The sequence below is a fragment of the Phacochoerus africanus genome, chromosome 8 (assembly GCF_016906955.1).
Source record: "Phacochoerus africanus isolate WHEZ1 chromosome 8, ROS_Pafr_v1, whole genome shotgun sequence".
Classification (NCBI taxonomy): Eukaryota; Metazoa; Chordata; class Mammalia; order Artiodactyla; family Suidae; genus Phacochoerus; species Phacochoerus africanus.
The window spans coordinates 4,227,875-4,249,531 of record NC_062551.1 but is presented as its reverse complement, the minus strand read 5'-3'; the positions used below and the strand labels follow the sequence as shown (position 1 = coordinate 4,249,531).

General features: G+C 50.4%; 1 protein-coding gene across 1 annotated transcript in view; it reads left to right on the top strand.

Annotated features, from left to right (window-relative positions):
• ATP2C2 (ATPase secretory pathway Ca2+ transporting 2) overlaps positions 1-21,657 on the top strand; it is a 76,372-nt gene that overhangs the window by 35,336 nt on the left and 19,379 nt on the right. The window contains exons 4-10 of the mRNA XM_047791944.1: positions 7,842-7,931; positions 9,007-9,042; positions 9,146-9,207; positions 12,166-12,274; positions 16,090-16,239; positions 16,316-16,384; positions 17,180-17,255. Of these exons, the coding sequence (XP_047647900.1) occupies positions 7,842-7,931; positions 9,007-9,042; positions 9,146-9,207; positions 12,166-12,274; positions 16,090-16,239; positions 16,316-16,384; positions 17,180-17,255 (592 nt within the window). The remainder of the gene's footprint in view (positions 1-7,841; positions 7,932-9,006; positions 9,043-9,145; positions 9,208-12,165; positions 12,275-16,089; positions 16,240-16,315; positions 16,385-17,179; positions 17,256-21,657) is intronic.

Sequence of the window (21,657 nt, the reverse complement as noted above, 5' to 3'; positions counted from 1 at the left end):
TTCTGTAATCAGCCTTGGTGCTCCTGGCTACCATGTGTTAAAGCACCTACTGTGCGCCGGCCGGTGGGCAGGTCATTTCGCCCCATCAACTGAGAGAGCAGGGGCTTGGAGCAGTTAGGGGCTTGCTTGAGGTTTCTCAGTGGGGAAATGATGGAGACAGAGCTGGAATCCGATCAGATTCCTCAGCTCCTGCCTGCTCCCCCTTGTGCTCAGACCCCTTTCGAGGTCCTGGAAGGACTGGCATAGCAGGATGGATGTGACCTGTGTCCTAAGTAAGATTACATTCTATCAGAGGGTAGAGACAAATAGTTTGATGCAGCCATAGAGAAATTTTAGCTAAGAAGATGAAATGTATTTGAGTTGCTCAGTGTTGAGGATTCAAAATAGATTCTGTGTTGGAGTTCCCGTCTTGGCAAAGCAGAAACGAATCTGACTAAGAACCATGAGGTTGTGGGTTTGATCCCTGGCCTCGCTCAGTGGGTTAAGGATCCGGCGTTGCCACGAGCTGTGGTGCAGGTTGCAGACGCGGCTCAGATCCCGAGTTGCTGTGGCTGTGGCATAGATTGGCAGCTGTAGCTCTGATTAGACCCCTAGCCTGGGAACCTCCATATGCTGCAGGTGCAGCCCTAAAAACCAAAAAAAAAAAAAAACCAAAAAAACCCCCCAAAAAACCCAAAATAGACACTGTGGCTAACTCTGGGCAGCTGGCGAGCTGCCATGGCACAGAGTGCCATGACCCTTGTTCAGAGGGGTCAAAACACGGCAGTTCTGGGGTAAGTGGCATTAAATCCCTTTGTGCATCACATTGGCATGCTGTTGATGTGTTTCTTTTTGTCAGCAGTATGACTCACACATCTGGTTATATTTCCTTTTTGCCTTTGCTTCCTGGAAGCTCAGAGCCAAATGTACAGCCTCAATTTATTTATTTATTTATTTATTTTTAAAAATTTTTTTATTTTCCCACTGTACAGCAAGGGGGTCAGGTTATCCTTACATGTATACATTACAATTACATTTTTCCCCCCACCCTTTGTTCTGTTGCAGCATGAGTATCTAAACAAAGTTCTCAATGCTATTCAGCAGGATCTCCTTGTAAATCTATTCTAAGTTGTGTCTGAGAAGCCCAAGCTCCCGATCCCTCCCACTCCCTCCCCCTCCCATCAGGCAGCCACAAGTCTCTTCTCCAAGTCCATGATTTTCTTTTCTAAGGAGATGTTCATTTGTGCTGGATATTAGATTCCAGTTATAAGTGATATCATATGGTATTTGTCTTTGTCTTTCTGGCTCATTTCACTCAGTATGAGATTCTCTAGCTCCATCCATGTTGCTGCAAATGGCATTATGTCATCCTTTTTTATGGCTGAGTAGTATTCCATTGTGTATATATACCACATCTTCCGAATCCAATCCTCTGTCGATGGACATTTGGGTTGTTTCCATGTCTTGGCTATTGTGAATAGTGCTGCAATGAACATGCGGGTGCACGTGTCTCTTTTAAGTAGAGTTTTGTCCGGATAGATGCCCAAAGTCTATTTTGTCTGATATGAACGTTGCGACTCCTGCTTTTCTGTCATGTCTATTGGCGTGAAATATTTTTCCCCACCCTTTCACTTTCAATCTATATGTATCTTTTGTCCTAAGGTGAGTTTCTTGTAGGCAGCATATTGAAGGTTTTTGCCTTTTTATCCACTCAGCCACTCTGTGTCTTTTGATTGGGGCGTTCAGTCCATTGACATTTAAGGTGATAATTGATAGATGATTATTTATTGCCATTTGAACCTCGTGTTCCAGTTGATTCTGTGGCTCTCCATTCTTCCTTTCTTTTTTTTTTTTTTTTTTGGTTGGATGGTCTCCTGTTATTATCTGCTTGAGTGTATTTTTTTTTTTTCATTTTTTGCAAATGCAATATTTGGTTTTGGCTTGTGGTTGCCCTGTTTTTTAAGTATGCTAACCCCTTCCCATAATTGTGTGTTTTAGCCTGATGGTCCTGTAAGTTCAAACACTTCATTACTAACACTATTTTTACTATATTAAAATTAAGAAGAGAAACATACAAACAAACAAACAAAAAGGGTTATTTACTTCCTAACATCCCTTGCCCACATTTTATGGTTTTGATGACTCTTTTTTATTTTTTTCTTTTTAATTTTATTTTGTTTGAGGCCTGTTCATGATTAAATCTGTATGCTGGCTTATTTCAGTGACTGCTCTCTGATTTCGGTTTCCTCAGTCCTAGTTCTTCCTCTTCTTTTTTTTTTTTTCCTTTTCTTTTTTCTTCCCTTTCCTTCCTTTCTTTTTGGTTTAGAGAAGCCCTTTCAATATTTCCTTTAACCTGGGTTTTGTGTTGCTGTATTCTTTAAGTTTTTGTTTGTTGGAAAAAATTTTTATTTCCCCTTCTATTTTAAATGATATTCTTGCTGGATAGAGTATTCTAGATTGCATATTTTTTCCTTTTAGCACTTTAAATATCTCTTGCCATTCCCTCCTGGCCTGTAGTGTTTCTGTAGAGAAGTCAGCTGATATTCTTATGGGGGTTCCCTTGTAGGTAACATTCTGTTTTTCTCTTGCTGCCTTTAGGATCCTCTCTTTATCACTAACTTTTGCCATTTTTATTATGATGTGTCTTGCTGTGGGTCTATTTGGGTTCAGTTTGTTTGGGGCCCTCTGTGCTTCTTGTATCTTGAACCCAGTATCCTTTAGATTTGGGAAGTTACCATCGATAATTTCTTCAAATATATTTTCCATCCCCTTATCTTTTTCTACTCCTTCTGGAATTCCTATTATGCGTAGATTGGCCCGCTTTATATTATCCCATAGGTCTCTTATATGGCTTTCCAGTTTTTTGATTCGGTTTTCTGTCTGTTGACTGGATTGAGTGATTGAGTGATTTCCATTATTCACTGATTCATTCTTCTGCATTATTCATTCTGGTTTTTACTGCCCTTAGTTCAGTTTGCATCTCTGCAAATGAATGTTCTAGTTTTTCTTGGCTCCTCCTTATATTTTCTAGTTCCTTTCTGAGGGTATCTGCATTACTGTTCATATCTTCTCTTAATTCCTTCAGTATTTTCACTATTTCTCTTTTGAACTCCAGGTCTGTCAGACTGCAGAGATCTGTTTCATTGTTGACTGTTTTAGGTGAGTTCTCCTGTTGGTTTGACTGGGGGTGGTTTCTCTGCTTCTTCATCTTGCTTGTTGTTTTCTTTCTCCTGAGGGAGTTGTACTCTCCGTTATCGGGCAGTGTTTGCCTTGTCACTGCCGTGGAGTATTTCCTGAGGGCTGGCGTTGTTGGTCAATCTTTTTTGAGGCAGTGTGGCTTTTCTGGAGTGTTGATGGGGCTAACAGTGTTTCTTTGAAGCAAAGGAGGACTTCCTGAGGGCAGACAGGACTGGGAGGTCCACACCCCGATGGTAGCAGATTTCACTTGGTCATGCAGAGCTTGCTCTGGTGTTTTTAGGCTGTGGGGTTCTTGCAGGGGGTTGGCGGTATTAGGCAGCTGTTCCTCAGGAGTGCGGCACCCCCTGGGGGCTGGAGCAGCTATCTGGGTCACTGAGAACCTAAGAGGCTCTTCCCTAGGGCAGCCCAACTCAGAAGGATGGCCTGAGAATGTAGGCAGATCTTTTCACAGTCTGGCCAAGCTTGTTGCAGCTTTTCTGGGCTGCAGGGGCTCTTCTAGGGGGCTGGTGGTGCTGAGCAGCTATTCCACGGGAGTGGGGCACCCCCTAGGGGCTTGGGCGGGTAGCAGAGCCCCTGGAACCCTAGAGGCTCCTCCCCAGGGCAGCCCGACTCAGAAGACCATCTGAGATCTTTTCCCGGCTTGGCCAGGCTTGTTGCAGCTTTTCTGGGCTGTAGGGGGTCCTGCCTGGAGCTGGCAGTCCTATGCAGCTGATCCACTAGGGCACCCCCTGGGGGTTTGGGCGGGTAGCAGGGTCGTTGGAAACCGAAGAGGCTCCTCCCCGGGGCAGCCTGACTCAGAAAAACCGTCCGGGAATAAGGCAGATCTATTCACTGCCTGGCTAGGCTTGTTCTAGCTTTTCTGGGCTGCAGGCCTTTTCTCGGGGGCTGGTGGTGTTTGGTGCTACTCTTCGGAAGTGTAGCCCCTCCAAAGGGCAAGCAGGCCTGTGCAGGGACAGTCCCTGTGGTGGTAGGCTTCAGGCAATTGTTGAGGCCAGCCCTCCTGGATGGCAGGCAGCCCCAGGTTCGGCGACAGCGTAGGGGGTGGTGGGGGTGGGGGAAGGGGATGCACTGGGAAGCACAGCTTTCTGCTAGCTAGCGGGCCTGTAAACTTGCTGTGGCGTGGGGGGTATTCTATGGGGACCCACCCCTTCTTCTCTCCCCTCCCCAGCAGGGGCGCAGACCAGGCTCTTCTCCCAGGTTCCCTCTGATGCAGCTTTCCACTTCCCCGCCCCTAGAGTATTGCTCCCTTTCTCTGGGACAGCTTTGTTTTCTAGTCTCCCAGGCAGTCTCTGCCCCGTCAAATGGTTTCTAGACTTCCCAAGCAGTTTCCGTTCCGCCCCGCCCCCCCAGCCCGTTCTCGGGGACTCACCTCTGGAGCCGAGGTCTCGGTGCCCAGCCCCCACCCAGGCGTCTCAATTTTTGGTGACTGTGCCCGTAGTTCAGATGGTCCGTTCGGTTCTTGATCGGCTTTTCCGTACTCCAGCTTACTGCTACACTCTTCTCTGCATCTGGAGATTCCTCCGGTTCGTTTGATCTTTCCCCCGTGTAGGTGACTTTCCAGGGTGCGGGATCCCTTTCTCCTCCGCAGTTCCCTTTCGGGAGCGCCCGTCCCGCTCGGATTCACCTTCTCTCACTCTACTCTTTTCTCCCGTTCTGCCCAGTAATGTCACAAACTTCTTGCCGTTATTGGAGTTTAGGTTCTTCTGCCAGCGATTGGTTGCTGTTCTGTGTGAGTCATTTATTCCGTAGATGTGCTTTTTTTTGTTGTGTTTGTGGGAGAGGGCGAGCGTGTCCCCCTACTCCTCCGCCATCTTGTCCTCTCGCCCATGATTTTCTTTTCTGAGGAGATGTTCATTTGTGCTGGATATTAGATTCCAGTTATTAGTGATATCATATGGTATTTGTCTTTGTCTTTCTGGCTCATTTCACTCAGTATGAGGTTCTCTAGTTCCATCCATGTTGCTGCAAATGGCATTATGTCATTCTTTTTTATGGCTGAGTAGTATTCCATTGTGTATATATACCACCTCTTCCGAATCCAATCCTCTGTCGATGGACATTTGGGTTGTTTCCATGTCCTGGCTATTGTGAATAGTGCCGCAATGAACATGCGGGTGCACGTGTCTCTTTTAAGTAGAGTTTTGTCCGGATAGATGCCCAAGAGTGGGATTGCGGGGTCATATGGAAGTTCTATGTATAGATTTCTAAGGTATCTCCAAACTGTTCTCCATAGTGGCTGTACCAGTTTCCATTCCCACCAACAGTGCAGGAGGGTTCCCTTTTCTCCACAGCCCCTCCAGCACTTGTTATTTGTGGATTTCTTAATGATGGCCATTCTGACTGGTGTGAGGTGATATCTCATGGTAGTTTTGATTTGCATTTCTCTTATAACCAGCGATGTTGAGCATTTTTTCATGTGTTTGTTGGCCATCTGTGTATCTTCTTTGGAGAAATGTCTATTCAGGTCTTTTGCCCATTTTTCCATTGCTTGATTGGCTTTTTTGCTGTTGGGTTGTATAAGTTGTTTATATATTCTAGAGATTAAGCCCTTGTCGGTTGCATCATTTGAAACTGTTTTCTCCCATTCTGTAAGTTGTCTTTTTGTTTTCTTTGGGTTTCCTTTGCTGTGCAAAAGCTTTTCAGTTTGATGAGGTCCCATGGGTTTATTTTTGCTCTAATTTCTATTGCTTTGGGAGACTGACCTGAGAAAATATTCATGATGTTGATGTCAGAGAGTGTTTTGCCTATGTTTTCTTCTAGGAGTTTGATGGTGTCCTGTCGTATATTTAAGTCTTTCAGCCATTTTGAGTTTATTTTTGTGCATGGTGTGAGGGTGTGTTCTATTTTCCTTGCTTTGCATGCAGCTGTCCAGGTTTCCCAGAAATGCTTGCTGAATAGACTTTCTTTTTCCCATTTGATGTTCTTGCCTCCCTTGTCAAAGATTAACTGACCATAGGTGTCAGGGTTTATTTCCGGATTCTCTATTCTGTTCCATTGGTCTGTCTGTCTGTTTTGATACCAGTACCACACTGTTTTGATGACTGCGGCTTTGTAGTATTTCTTGAAGTCTGGGAGAGTTATGCCTCCTGCTTGGTTTTTGTTTCTCAGGATTGCTTTGGCGATTCTGGGTCTTTTGTGATTCCATATAAATGTTTGGGTTGTTTGTTCTAGTTCTGTGAAAAATGCCATGGGTAATTTGATAGGGATTGCATTGAATCTGTAGATTGCTTTGGGTAGTGTGGCCATTTTTGCAATATTGATTTTCCCAATCCAGGAACATGGAATATCTTTCCATTTCTTTACATCTTCTTTGATTTCTTTGATTAGAGTTTTATAGTTCTCGGCATATAGGTCCTTTACCTCCTTGGTCAGGTGTATTCCGAGGTATTTGATTTTGTGAGGTGCAATTTTAAAAGGTATCGTATTTTTGTATTCCTTTTCTAATATTTCATTGTGTACAGCCTCAATTTAAACACCTCTGTTTTGCGTACTGAGGTTTTGAGTCTTAGCCTGACCCTGATCTTTGGTCTACTCTTTCTGACCCTATTTGTGTGTTTTCATTTATGTTTCCCTTCAATTATCAATAATTGTTGAAATGCCCGCATGAAATGAGAGAGACACAGTGGTACCCCTGACCTGTGACAGGTACCTCCCGAGACCCTAAGAGGTGCCTAAAATGCTTGATAGTACCAAACCCAGGATATGCTATGGTTTTTTTTTCTTTCCTGTACAGACCTCTCTGTGATAAAATTTAATTTATAAATTAGGCACAGTAAGAGAGTCACAGCAGTCATACTAAAATAAAGCAATTATCACAATATACTGTAATCAAAGCCACATGACTATGATGTGTCCTTCTCTCTCAACATGGCTTATTGTACCGTGTTCAGAAGTGAGTATCATCTTCTTGGGATTAAGTCAGATGGCAAAATGCCTGCGCGAAGAGCTGAGGGGCGGAAATGACGCAGGTGTTGTGATGTAGGCGGCACATCGGCGGCTTCAGGTCGTTCTGCATCATCGAGGCATGACGATGTCCGGAGCAGAGGGAGTGGATGGTTGGGGAGCACAGGCAGGGTGGCGTGGGATGGTGCAAGCTTCCATCGTGCCAGGCAGAATGGCATGCGATTTAAAACTTTTGAATTATTTATTTCTGTAATTTTCCATTTAACATCTTTGGACCGCATGTCACTGAAGCAGCGGAAAGCAAAACCCCAGGCAAGGGGGTGGGGGTGTCTACTGTGCATAAAATAATAAAGTCAAAATCCTTTGGGGAATGTTCTGCCACACCTCTTCTTGGAGGGACATCATCGGATCCCCCAGAAGAGGTTCCAAGAGGGGTGGTTGTGATTGGGACATATGGCTTTGCAGGACAGGCGTGGTCAGAGGGGAACCCCTTGGCCATGCTGGACCAGGGCTGGCATCCACCAGAGGGAAGGTTCTGACCTGGAGCACCAAAGAGATGTGGCGAGGCGAGACCAAGAGCTGAAAGGCAGGGTCAGGGCTGGTGTCTGGAAGGGCGCTGTGCCAAGGGGACCCCCAGCAACCGGTGTCCGTGAAACTGCAGCGGTGGGTCTGCAGGCCGAGAACCACTGGGAGGCAGGGAGCCTGGTCTCTGATCTCCATCCGCCTAGAAAAGACCCCCCTGCCCTGTGTTCCTTTTTCAGTTTAAGAACCCCCTGATCCTGCTGCTTCTGGCCTCTGCCCTGGTGAGCGTCCTTACGAGGGAGTATGAGGATGCCGTCAGCATCGCCATGGTGAGTGTGCGGACAGCGCCCTGCAGGGACAGTGACCCCCTCCCAGACCCGCTGCCTAGGGCTTGTCGAGTCTCCGCTTATCTTTGTTATGCAAGGAAACAAGAGTTTGGCTATAGATTTAAAAAGAAGAGGAGGAGGAGGAGGAAAGGAAACGCACATCCTTCTGTACCCCCTGGGGTGTCCTGGTCATTGGGCCACTCCTCTCTGGGCGGGTACCCAGGTGGCTGCTGGGTCTTTGCTGGTGGGACCAAGGTTGCAGTGAACTGCTACCCCCCCGACCCCTGGGTGGCGTTGCTGGCTCCTGGCTGTGCACGCAGGACAAAGAAGAATCACTGTAATCGTGCAGAGAGAGGCACTGGCCATCTCTGAAAAAAATGTGATTCGGGTGAAAAGCACGTGAAGATGAGCCATTTTAAAGTGAATACATTCACAGCGGTGGGTGTGCCATCACCACCCTTGGCTAGTTCCAGAATGTTTTCATTGCCCTAAAAGAAGACCCCATAGCCATTACACAGTGGCACCCCGCCCCCCACCCACCAGCCCCTGGAAACCAGGTCCGCTTTCTACGCACTGACCTATTCTGGACATTTCATATATATGGACCCGTACAGTAGCTGACCTTTCCTATCTGGCGCTGAACACCTTTTGAGGACTTTTATTCCTGCTTCCTTCTCTCTGCCAAGGGCTGTCTTTCAAAGTACAAAGACTCTTTCCATGCAGTGGAATTCGGTGCTTCTGTTTGAAAGCCTGAGGCTACAACCACATCTTCTGATGTGACGCTGCCTCTGTGCTGTTGAGAGAGGAAAAATTCCATCTCTACCGTATGGCCCTCTAGTGGGAGTATATCTGTGCCAGAACATCTAGATGGATACCCCAAAATGTGTATCTCTAGGTGACAGAACGTGGGGTGCTTTTTTGGCTCATTCTGTGTTCTAAAGTTCTGCTCAGTGCACTTCTTTTGCAAGAAGAAAGGAAATATACTCAGAGGCCACGTCTGCCCCTCGCCTCTCGCGGGCTCCTTCACCCCCCTCGTTGGGCAGCTGGGTGTTAAGATGCCCTCTCGTTTGCCCCCCAGGCCGTGCTCATTGTGGTCACCGTCGCCTTTATCCAGGTGTGTATGCCCGTCCTCAGGTGCCGGGCGGGGTCCCCTGGGCTGGCGGGAGCCCCATGGAGCCCCCACGCTTGAGCGCCATCTTTGCTGTGCCCTCTGCCAGGAGTACAGGTCAGAGAAATCTCTGGAAGAGCTGACCAAGCTGGTGCCTCCTGAATGTAACTGGTAAGTCGGAGACCCCCTGGGACTTTTTGGTTCATCCAAGGAGCCACCGGGCTGGGGAGTGCGTCGAAAGATTCGCATGATTTGTATCCTTTATGCTGTGATGGGGCAGAACCGTGTCTTACTGGGAGCTGGGAAACGTGGCCTCTGCGCTGCCAGCGGCCTGCTGTGTGTCCTCGGGCATGTTACTCAGCCTCTCTGGGCTGCGGCTCTGTCATTGGTGTGTCTAATCAGGGTGCCCAACCTGGAAGCCCCAGGTGACGGTGAAGGCTTTGGGAACACAGCAGCCCACGAGACCTGTGATAAAGGGGGCAAGACTATATGCATGTTTCCTAAGAAGTGCCGTCAGGGGTCTCACTGGAGTCTCAAAATGGGGCTCCAAAGAGGCTGAGAGGCAGCGTTTTAGCAAAGCTGAGGCATCAGGAGGGCCCATGTGGTACAATGGGTTAAGCATCTGGTGTTGCTGCAGCTGTGGCACAAGTTGCAACTGCTGCACAGGTTCGATCCCCAGCCCAGGAAGTTCCACATTCTGGGGGTTTGGTGTGAATGAATGAATGACAGCCTGACGCTTCAGAACTCAGTTGAAACGGGGGGCGGGGGGGGGGGACACTCCAAGAGGACCTCCGGCCTTTTGCCGCGCAGACCGCCAGCCTCCTTCCTGCCCCGAACCTTTCTGCTTTGCTCTTTGTTATCACACAGCCGTTTCCAAGGATGTTTAAAAAGGAAAAAGGGAAAACAGAAAGGTCCCTCCCCATACGACAGGGCATGTCCACTGTGCACAGCGCTGTGCAGTAGAACCTTCTGGAATGTTCTATCATCTGCGCTTCCCAGGACAGCATCCCTAGTCACATGTGGCTGCAGAGGACTTGCGCTGAGGAACTGGATTCTTCATCTTATTGAACTTGAATTCAAACAGCCTCACAGGCTGGTGGCTACCGTCTTGGCAGCTCAGCTTAGAGGCTCTGAGGGGCTGCTGCCGCGGGTCAAGGAAGCGGAGGACGTAGAAGCGAGAATGGTGTAGGCCTGTTTCTTTCTCCATTTAATTTTTAGCAGAGCCATGAGCCAGGCTATTCTCCTTGCGAAAATGAAATGAGGCTCACGTCGTCTTTCTTTTATTTCGAAGAGCAGCAGTGGCATGTAGCCTGGAAGTGTTGAAAGAACACAGCCTCGCTGCCGAGTCTTTGAGACCTGTGCCCCAAACTGGGAGAAGCGTGTGCCACACAGATCCTTGCTGCTTTACCTCCATACTCTGCACATTCATTAAATCTTTATTGAGCACCTACTGTATGCAGGGAGCAATCATCCCTGGGCTACGTGGGTGAATGAGACAGGGAGGCCTTGGCCTTCAGGGCGCTCAGTGTCCCTAACAGGGGAAGCTGATAATGAAGTGAAGGAATGAGATGATTTTGGAATGTGGTGGCAGGTGCATTAAAGCCAAAAAGACCCCTCCACCAATCCCAAGCCACGCCAAAATTAAGACAAAACCTCACACAGATTCAGTAGCGACTGTTGGAGGTGTGGGAACAAGCTTACCGAGCTGGCTGGCAGGCCACCCTGATCTCACCTTCAAGGAGGAGCTGACATTTAAGTTGAGAGCTGAGAAGCAGCAGGAGCCAGCTGTAGGAAGAGCTGAAGGAAGAGCACGTGTATATTTGATAGGCACTCTTATATACAAATTAAAAGAAAAAAAAAGAAAATTCATCTGCACAAACCCCATGGAAATTGTGTTGTCTTATCGCAAGAGATCTGAGGTGGGGGGACAGGAGGGTTAGTAAATTCAGGATGGTACCAAGGACATGGCCCTTTTATTTCTCTGCTCTGCCATCCTCAGCTTATTGGCTTTGTTCTCAGACTGGCTTCCTTCGTGGCCCCAAGATGGCTGCCACTGCTCCGGGCATCACAGCCAGACATGAAAACTTCCAACAGAAGAGGCCATCCGTGTGTGTGTGTGTGTGTGTGTGCACGCGTGTGTGTACATGTGCATATGTGTGGACAGTGAGAAAACCTTTCTTTTTAGCCCCCAGCAGACATCCACTTGTGTCTCCTAGGCCAGTGTTGTAGGTCACACCTGTGTCCACCTGAGTCATAAGCAGGGTCTGGGTCACCCCGAAGGTCTCGGCCCGTCAGGACCCACTCCTTGGAGCATCTGGCTGTGGGGAGAAGGGCAGGTACCTGAATCAGACTGAAGTCTGTTGACAGGGACCAGGGGAATGTCTGCTGCAACATCCAAGGTTAGGCAAAGGCCTTGAGGCTGGAAGGGGCTGCATGTGTTCAAGGAGAGAGAGAGAGGAGAGCGGCGGGAGACAAGGTCCCTGGGGAAGCTTTGGAGCAGGAGGAAATTATGATGTGTTTTTGTGCGTTAAGAGGGCTCTGGCTGCCATGTGCGGGGTGAATGGACGGGGGGCAGAGGGGAGGCTGGGGTCTAGCTGGGAGGCTCCCGCAGGGCCAGGCAAGGGGCTGCGGGTGGTGGGATTCTAGCCGGAGCCCAGGCATAGAAGCACATCCACATCTGCACCCATTCCCACCTCTGGCGCCACCCCCCACCCCTCAAGGCCAAGGCCAAGTCCAAGTCCGCGCTCCTTGCCCACCATCTGTTTCTGGTGTCTGTGGGTGTGTTGGCTGGTGGGTGTGTGGGTGGGTTTTGAGAGAGCACCATCTGATCTGCCTGGGAGCGCCGGAGGGGTTGGAAGGGAGTGGGGTGCGGGTGGGTGGTGGGGGGTCGGGGGTGGGGAGTGGGGTGCGGGGGTGCGGGGATGGGGGTGGGGGTGGGGGTGAGGAGTGGGGGTGGGAGTGGGGGTGGGGAGTGGGTGGGGGTAGCCAGCCCCTGCCTGCCTCTGCACCCTCCCCTCAGCTGCCCCTTGGCCTCCGGGGCCTAGCCAAGCCCTTGGGCTTCCGTTTATCCAAGGGCACAAAAACGGATGTCAACCTCGGTGCGTCTGCGCCCTCCTCTCTCTCACGCAGCATCAGGGAAGGGAAACTCCAGCATCTGCTTGCACGCGACCTGGTGCCCGGAGACATCGTGTCGCTCTCCATCGGCGACCGGATCCCTGCGGACATCCGTCTCACGGAGGTGAGGGGCCCGGGCCCAGGGCCGGGGCCGCGCAGACCCTTAGCCTCTCAGTGGCGGGCCCCCCGTCGCACACAGATGCACCTGCTCACAGGCGGGAGGTCAGCAAGCGGAGCTTAAGCTCAGAGCTCCTCCCGTGGTGCTTCCTAAATTATTTCTTATGTACGTATAAGCCTACCAAATTTTCCCCAGCCTTTGTGGGTGTCAGGGTGTCACAGCTCCATAGAACATTTCCTGAGGCTCTCCAAAGTAATCCTGGATTCTCGGGAAAGGGTTAAATCGAGTTCGGAGGGATCTGTTGGGATGGGAGCCATCTATTTTATGAGTCCTTCCAAGAGTGCTTAGGAATTGTTCAAAGCTTTTAGCCATAAGTGATTAAGCCCAGGTTATCAGCCAATTTATTTATTTAAGAAGGATGTTTCTCGGGAACCCAACCCTGCGGTGCGGAGGGTGGCCTGGAGGGGGCGTGATGGAGGAGGGCACAGAGGCTGGGTGCCAGCCCCTGGGACCCGTGCTTACAGCATTCTTAGCCAGTCTTTGACGTGGGGGCTGGGACCAGAGGGCACTCGGGCTTTGAAGCCCTTCTGCCCCTGGCTTTCAGATCTCCAGGCAGGACGAGGGTGAGCGGGGTGGGGCAGGGTGAATGGATGCACCCCACCGCCAGGGTGGATTCCTCCCCGTCTGCTGCTTCCGACACCAGCCCTCGGTCTCCCAAGTCCAAGCCCACAGCCGTAGGTCCCGTTAAAGGAACTGTCATCCAGTGGCCAGGCCCCAGCTGCAGGGAAGGCTGGGGATGCCAGTTTGACATTGTCCTTGCTGCTCCCAGGGGTGGGCTCAACATCAATGAGACCCCAGGTCCAGGGCGGGGGCCAGAGCCAGGCAGCTGGTAAGGAGAACACACATGGACTTCAGGCACTCAGAGAGGCAGTGCGGCGAGATGCTGAGTGCTCTGGGGCTGGGCGCTAGCTGGGTCCTATCATTCACAAACTGTGTGACCTTGAGCAAGTTGCTTAGCCTCTCTGTGCCTCATCTATCACAGTGGTGAATGTCCATTCCCACCTGGTGGGGTTCTCATGGTGATGAAATGAGCTGAGACCTGCCACCTGCTTGTGCAGCGCCTGATGTGGGGACAGAGTCACCGAATATCAGCAATTGATTTTATTATCATCTGCTCTCTATAGAAGTTCTCTATGGAAGTTCTTTGAAACAATTTTTAAACCCCAAATAACTCCTTTACTACTTGACCTGGTTTCCTTCCCAGCCTGCTTCCGTTAAATTCGGGGGTACCTGGTCATTGACGCCGCGAGGGCTTTTTTTGAGGCTGCCAGACACAAACACGCTACCGATTGGCTTTTCGGTCCTTGGCAATGACATTGAAGAATCCACAGCTTTGTTTACTTCACGGTGGAATATTTGTATCAGCTCGTAAGCCCTGAGATCCAGGAGAGCTTTATATACATTTTAAAGTCAATTAGGTCCAGGAAACAGCAGCTTCCAGAAAGCTCTTAAAATAAGCCACCCAAACACTAGCCCAGTTGGCAACATGTGTGGGCCACAAAACATTTCCTCTTCCTGTAATTAAAACACAGGGCAGGGCCTTGGTGAAAGGCTATTCTGAGATCCTGGTGGAGCAGGGGTGTCTTCACTCCCGCCCCTGCCCCCCGCCCCCCCCCCCCATCATTTCTAAAATGAAAAGGGGCTTGGATGGCGTCAGTGAGGACGCCAGGTGATGCTTTGTATAGGTAGGAATGTGGCAGGTGTGAGGAGACAGGGAGAGCCTCGGTCTGCACCCGAGCGGGAGGCGATGGCGTGGTCCTGAGCCCTCTTATGCCCCCGTCTCACTCATTTTCAGGCGGCGGCCACTGCTATTATTGGGTGGGTTCTGTGCCCCTCACCTGGTGGCGTTCTGGGAGGTCACCAGGAACCCTTGACGCGCTCAGCCAGCTTCGTTCCTTCTTGGTCCAGATGCGCCCCCTCCATCTCTCCTCCCTTTGTTTCCCTTGGTGGGAAGGGACCTGATGTGTAGACAGTTGACCCTTGAGCAACACAGGTTGGAACAGCACGGGTCCACCTGTACACAGTTTTTTTCATAGTATATAATCAGTACTGAACCGCCCGTGGTTGGGGGACTCAGAGGATGCAGACGGCTGAAGTCACACCAGGATTTGTGGCTGTGCTGAGGGTCAGCGCCCCTAACCCTGCGCCCTGTGCAACGGTCAAGTGCACATAGAAGAAATCAGGTCTGCACCAACCCTTGTGTAAAAATTGCCTCCTCTCATCTCCCAGCAACCTTAAGAGAAGCGTTCTCTGCTTTTACCATGAGGACTGGAGAGGTAACAGTCCCACCTGAGGCCACACAGCAGAAAGTGGGGCGGAGGGGATTGGAACCCGGTCATCTGGCGCCAGAGCCCTCATCCTTCCCTGCAGCCAGGGCCCTCTGTTGATGCAAATAGTTGCAAAATCTCTAATAAGGCTGGAACCGAGGTGTGTGCGAGCCAGACGGAGGACTACAGGCCGGGAGACAGCCTCTCCGAAGCTCTGAGAAACTGCTCCAGAGAAGCAGGGTTGTCAGCGCAGTTTTATGTCTTGTCACATCAGAGAAAAAGAACCCACGTCAAACACGGCCAGGGCACATTCCTCCAAGGCTTCGGAAAAGACAGATGGTCCCGTCCACGGCAAGAACCTTGACCTTGGCCTCCTTATCTTGGACGGGGTACCAGTTTGGGCTTCTTAGGGAGGAAGCTGTTTATCTGTCTCCTCTAGGCGGGCGCGCTTTACTTCTGGAAAGTGCATTCTTTTCTTTGATGGTTAAGGAAGATGCACCGTGTATGATAAACAGGCCACGAGACAGGCTATTCTGGTTATCATAAAATTCAAGCCGAATCAAAATCCAGACCAACCTGCCTGTGCCTGAGCCTGTGAAAATTTCTTCCATGCCCTCTTTCCCTGTGACCAGCGCTTCTGACTCCTTTCCTGGCTCTCCTGCTGGGTTTGCTCGTTATCTCCATTCCCTACAGCTGATGAGCTTGGAAATATTACATACCTGGTGGCCTAAAACAGCCCAAGCGTGCTATCTTGCCGTTCCGGGGGTCAGAATCCAATTTGGGGTCACTGGTGGAAATCCAGGGCTTGGCTGGACCACATTCCCTCCAGAGGCTCAGGGGAGATGCGGTTTTCTTCATTTGCAGCCTGCAGACACCGCCCACAGTCCTGGGCTTTTGGCTCCAAATCCCTCCACCCACTGCTTCTGCCGTCCTATTTCCCCCTCTCTTCACTCCTCTGAGCCGCCTCTTGTAAGGAGCCTCGTGATGAGCTTTAGGGCCCCCAGCATCATCCGGGATCATGGCCCATCTTCAGGCCCTTAGTTTATTGTTTCTAATTTTTTTACATCTTTTACGTATGATTTACAATGTTCTGTCACTTTCTGCTGTACAGCAGTGTGACCCAATCATACCTATGTATACCTTCTTTTTCTCGCATTCCCTCTGTCGTGTTTCATGGTTATGGTTCCCAGTGCTGTGCAGCAGGACCTCTCTGCAGATCTCTGCTAAATATAAGAATCTGCATCTCCTAAGCCCAAACTCCCAGGCTGCCCTTGCCCCCCTGGCAGTCGCAAGTCTGCTCTCCAGGGCTTTGAGTCTGTCTGTGACCCGTAGATAGGTTCATCTGTGTCCACGTCCTTAATTAAATCCCATAGGCAAAGTCTCTTTTGCTCTTAAGATGACACCTTCCCAAGCCACCAGACACAGCTCCGGGCTTTGAAAGTCGCCTCACAGGTGAGGGAGCAGGTGCGACGCCGTCTCCCTCTGCTCCCCCAGGTCACAGACCTCCTGGTGGACGAGTCCAGTTTCACGGGGGAAGCCGAGCCGAGCAGTAAGACAGACACCCCGCTGACGGGCGGGGGCGACCTCACGACCCTCAGCAACATCGTCTTCATGGGGACCCTGGTGCAGTACGGGAAGGCACAGGTAAGCCCACAGCCTCGACCTCACTCACCTGCAGGTGCTCCGCCTCGGGACTCACGGTTCTCTCTCCTGAACGCAGGGTGTCGTGATCGGAACAGGAGAAAGGTCCCAGTTCGGAGAAGTGTTTAAGATGATGCAGGCCGAGGAGGTGAGGATGGGGGTGGGGTGGGGGGTAGGCTTTGGTTTTCTTGTGAGCCGGGGTTCGAGTTGATTCTCTGCTGGGGACACCAGGCCTGCCCGCTGCTGAGGAATGAGGACGATGTGGCAAACGTGAGCTCACTCTAAAAACGTTTTAGTTTAAACCATTTATTAGAATTTGTGTTCAGCTATAACCTGGAGACAGCAACACACAGAGATCTGAAGTACAGCAGTCAGTGAATTTTCATACGTGTGTCTCTGTATAATCATCGCTTGGCTCAGGATATAAAAAATCTAGCAATTTCCCTGGTGGTCTCATGGTTAGAATTCAACAATTTTACCACCACAGCCTGCGTTCAACCCCTAGTCTGGGAACAGAGAGCCCCCACCAAGCCACTGCCTGTCACAACCATAAAATTAAAAAATGAAATAAGGAAAACTGGAAGTTCCCATTGTGGCCTAGCAGTAAAGAGCCGGACTAGCATCTATGAGGACGGGGGTTTGATCCCTGGCCTCACTCAGTGGGTTAAGGATCCGGCGTTGCTGTGAGCTGTGGTGCAGGTCACAGATGCAGCTGGGATCCTGCATTGCTGTGGCTATGGGGTAGGCCAGTGGCTACAGCTCCAATTGGACCCCTAACCTGGGAACTTCCAAGTGCCTCCGGCGCGGCCCTCAAAAGCAAAAAAAAAAAAAAAAGAAAAAGAAAAAGAAAATATTTTAAAAACCTAAATTTTAAAAACCTAAGCAAAAGCTGGGGGAGGTGCTGCGATCTCTTCTAACAAACCCCTTGTTCTCATCCTTTCAGACGCCTAAAACTCCTCTGCAAAAAAGCATGGACAAGCTGGGGAAACAGCTGACCCTCTTCTCATTTGGCATAATTGGTGAGTGAGGCAGGGGCAGGGGCGGGGGGGAGCCGTCCTGAGCACCCGAAACTGTTTCTCAAATACTTAGCTACTCACCTGGGTGAGGACTGGGGTTTGGGATCAGAGCGTCTCTCATAGGAGCAAGAGGTTTCTGTGTCCATCAGACCAAGCCAGCTGCTGTGACAAGCAGCCCCTACGTTTTAATGGAGCCACATGGTCACACTTTATTTCGTGCCCTCCACGCAGTCCATGGGCATGTTCCTGGTGAAATGGTTTTCCTGGAAATCCCACCTGCAAACACTGACGCAGGGGCCCAGGCCCCTCCTGTATTGTTGCTCTCCCTGCCGGTAGGTGGGCTGTAATTCTGTTTAGCCAGCAGGTGGGGAAAGAGTAGACACGGTGGCTTGTCTGGGGAATTTTGAAGGCACAGACTGGGAAATGAAGTCCCCATTTTTGCCCATTCTTGATTGGCCAGAATGAAGTCACATGGCCTACCCGACCGCAAAGGAGACTGGAAAATGTAGTCTGGTGGTGTGCGCAGCCATGTTTCTATGCCACTAAGTAGGCAATGCCTAGGTTTGTACCTCCCGGCCTTTGGTGACATACCAGAGAGCATCCACACAACGCTGCAGACCTTCCTTCAGGTCTTACTCCTGACGATCCCCGTGGGGCTGCCCTGGTCCCCTCACCCATTCCTTCCTGCCCTCTCTAGCTCTGACTTTGTGGCTGTGTCCTTTGTTCCCAGCTTTCAAGATCAACCAGTGCCTAGGCCACTGTAAGCTCTCGATAAATGTTGGTTGAGTGATTGAGTTAATAAAGAAACAAACTAACCATCCACTGCCCTTAGCACAGGTAGTGATGAGAGAAAGTACCAGTGGCTCTGGCTAGAACTGCAGAGCTAGAGAAGGTTCTTGGAAGAAACAGCTGTCCCTCCTATCAGAAGTTTTGTTGTGCTTCTGGCCATCCAGATGCATGAATCCATTTAGTGAGTATCTTATGACTCGCTCGGTTCTGGGGCCACCACGATAAGTCAAACATAGCTTCATCCCTTTGAAGGCCACCAGGGAAATAGGAGAGAGTCCCCTGAACACATATGACATGTGAAGGTAACAGTTAATTTTGCACACGAGAGTTGGGAAGGCTCTAAGGAGGAGGTGACATTCAGTTGGGTCTTGCAGGATGAGTAGGAGTTTGCCAAGTTAAAAAAAAAAAAGAGATCAGGAACTCCAGACAGAAGAAAGGGGATATTAAAAGGCATTGGAGGTATATCCCACTCCTTTACACGTTGGAAGAGGTGGTAAATGTAGCCATGTGTTAAGAGGATATGGCCTGAAGTCAGGGCTCTCGATTTTATCATGCCATTGGTAGACCTGCCTGCCCTTTCCTGCCTGGCCACCCCTTCTGAATCTTCTCGTGTCTAGTCTCCTTTCCACATGTCAGCTTTGGAGTTAGTGCTAAGAGTTTGCTCAATCAGTAGGTTTGCTCTTTTTAAATAGCTCAATGTCCTCTTCCCTCCTTTCCAGCCTGTTTTGCCCTGGAGCAGTGATGGAAAATGGGTTTTATCTTAACCTGATGACAGATAGTGGAGCTCTGTGCTTGTGAGAGGATTTGGAGGCTGTGCTCAGGCTTGGTGGCAGAGATCTGTGATGAACTAGTGATGTCTGTCATGGATGCAGGTGGGGCAAGTGACTTTGCATGACCATTCACTTGCCATCCTTAGAGTTACACTGATCAGGCATCTGAGCAGAATAGATGCCCTCACGGCCCTGGCTGGCCTCAGGGCCCTCTACACTCTAGAAAAACAGGGGTTGGAAACTCTGACTCCCAGGCCAATCAGGTTCACCACCTGTTTTTGCATGGCCCACAAGCGAAGAATTTATTTGTACAATTTTTTGTGTGTGTCTTTTTGTCTTTTCTAGGGCCGCACCTGTGGCACATGGAGGTTCCCAGGCTAGGGGTCCAATCAGAGCTGTAGCCGCCGGCCTATGCCAGAGCCACAGCAATGAGGGATGCGAGCCATGTCTGTGACCTTCCCCACAGCTCACGGTAATGCCAGATCCTTAACCCCCTGAGCAAGGCCAGGGATCAAACCCGCAACCTCATGGTTCCTAGTCGAATCCGTTAACCACTGAGGCATGAGGGGAACTCCTTGTACAATTTTTAATGATTGGAAAAAAAATCAGGAATTCCTGCTGTGATGCAGTGGAATCAGCAGCGTCTCTGGAGCGCTGGGATCAGGTTTGGTCCCAGCCTAGCACAGTGTCTTAAGGATCTGGCATTGTGGTGTAGGTCACAGCTGTGGCTTGGATTCAACCCCTAGCCCCGGAACGCCAAATAAGAAAAAGAAAAAAAAATTGAAGAGTAATATTGTATGATATGAGAGTTATATGAAATTTACATTTCAGTGTTCACAAATACTGTTTTACTGGCACACAGCCACACCCATTCATATATTATCTATGGCTCCTTGCCCGCTGCAACAGCCAAGTTGAGATGCAACAGACCATATAGCCCATAAAGCCAACGCTATTTACCCTCCGGCCTATTAAAGGAGAAGCTTTGTGCCAGTTGCTCTAGACAACTGGGGTTGCCAGCAGGAGACTCTGCTGTAATAATGACCTCAAGAGCAAATACCAAGTAGATGGGCTTCAAGGTAGATTATCAAACAGGTGCTTTTAGAAGACCTTTCCACCAAATGATTAGTTTTTTTTTAAAAAGCTCCAAGGCAGGAGTTCCCGTCGTGGCGCAGTGGTTAACGAATCCGACTAGGAACCATGAGGTTGCGGGTTCGGTCCCTGCCCTTGCTCAGTGGGTTAACGATCCGGCGTTGCCGTGAGCTGTGGTGTAGGTTGCAGACGCGGCTCGGATCCCGCGTTGCTGTGGCTCTGGTGTAGGCTGGTGGCTACAGCTCCGATTCGACCCCTAGCCTGGGAACCTCTATATGCCGCAGGAAGTGGCCCTAGAAAAGGCAAAAAGACAAAAGAAAAAAAGAAAAGAAAAGGAAAAAAAAAAAGCTCCAAGGCAGAAGTCCTGCAAGGTCATTGCCTCGGACAAGCCATGACTCTGCAAGTGAAGTTAGAACTTAAACTGGCGTGTCCATGGCCAGGTCCATAACACCGCTCAGTCTGCTTTCCCTTTTAATAAATATCACAAGAACTGCTCTGGCAGAAGCAGCGTTTTGAAAACCGGGTTCTGTGGACCCCCAGAGGCCCATGGAGGAGAGGCAGGGAGACTGGTGTGCTGGAAAAGGCTGAACTGGCTCCAGGGGAAAGCAGTGTTGGCCACTTTCCATGGTGTCAATACTCCCAGCGTGTCTGCTTCCAGGCTCCCAGTGTCAAGTTACTGAGTGTGGCCCCGGGGAAAAGTGAGCCCCGTCCACTCTTGTGGCCCCTGGGAGCGAGCTCCAGCCTCCTGCTGCAGGGAGGCCCCCTGGGCAGGGCCAGGGCTTGGTGGCCAGCGGCCTACTCCTCTCTTTTTTGTTTGTTTGTTTGTTTGTTTTTGTCTTTTTAGGGCCACACTTGTGGCATGTGGAAGTTCCCAGGCAAGGCATCTAATCAAAGCTGTAGCCACCGGCCGACACCACAGCCACAGCAACTCGAGTTTTGAGCTGCATCTGTGACTTACACCACAGCTCACAGCAACGCCAGATCCTTAACCCACTGAGAGAGGCCAGGATCGAACCCACGTCCTCAAGGATGCTAATTGGGTTTGTTAAGCCCTGAGCCACGATGGGAACTCCCTTCCTCCTCTCTAAGCTTTTGCATCTGGGTCCCTTTGGGTCCCACCTGAGATTTTATTTGACTCCTAAGCTCTGTTGCTCATCAGAGTATGAAAAAAACAACTTACAAATCAGATATTGTCATCCCCTACCTCTAGCTGCATATATGAGCACTCGCATGTGCGCGCACACACACACACACACACACCCCACTTGCCCTGGCTCCCCTTTCCCTGAAAGCTGATGCCCTTCAGAAGGTCCCCCAGGACAAGTCACACAGGTGACGCCACTCACCTCCCACTTTGCTCCTGCCTTGCCCAGTAGGCACGGCCACAACCGTTCATGCCTGGGCCTTACTGGGGGCCGGGAGCCGTGCTGAGGCCCCCGCGTGGACTGTCCCTTCTTAAGTCCTGAAACAAGCCCTTGAGGAGGACGTGGTCGTGGTCCTCACTTTACAGCCGGGGCACCTGAGGCCCCGCTTGGCGGCCCCAGACCGTCTCCGTGATGCTGGAGCATCTCGGGACGCACACCCGGCATGACTCACGGCACGGCTCTGCCTCCAGGGTCTCGCCGGGCGTGTGACCTGTGTCCAGCACAGCGCCTGGTGTTTGGTAAACATCGGTGAAGGAGAAGTGGCAAGGGGCATATATTTCATCACGATCCCGCAGGGTCAAGTCGCTGGAGAGAGAGCTCCCATCCTGC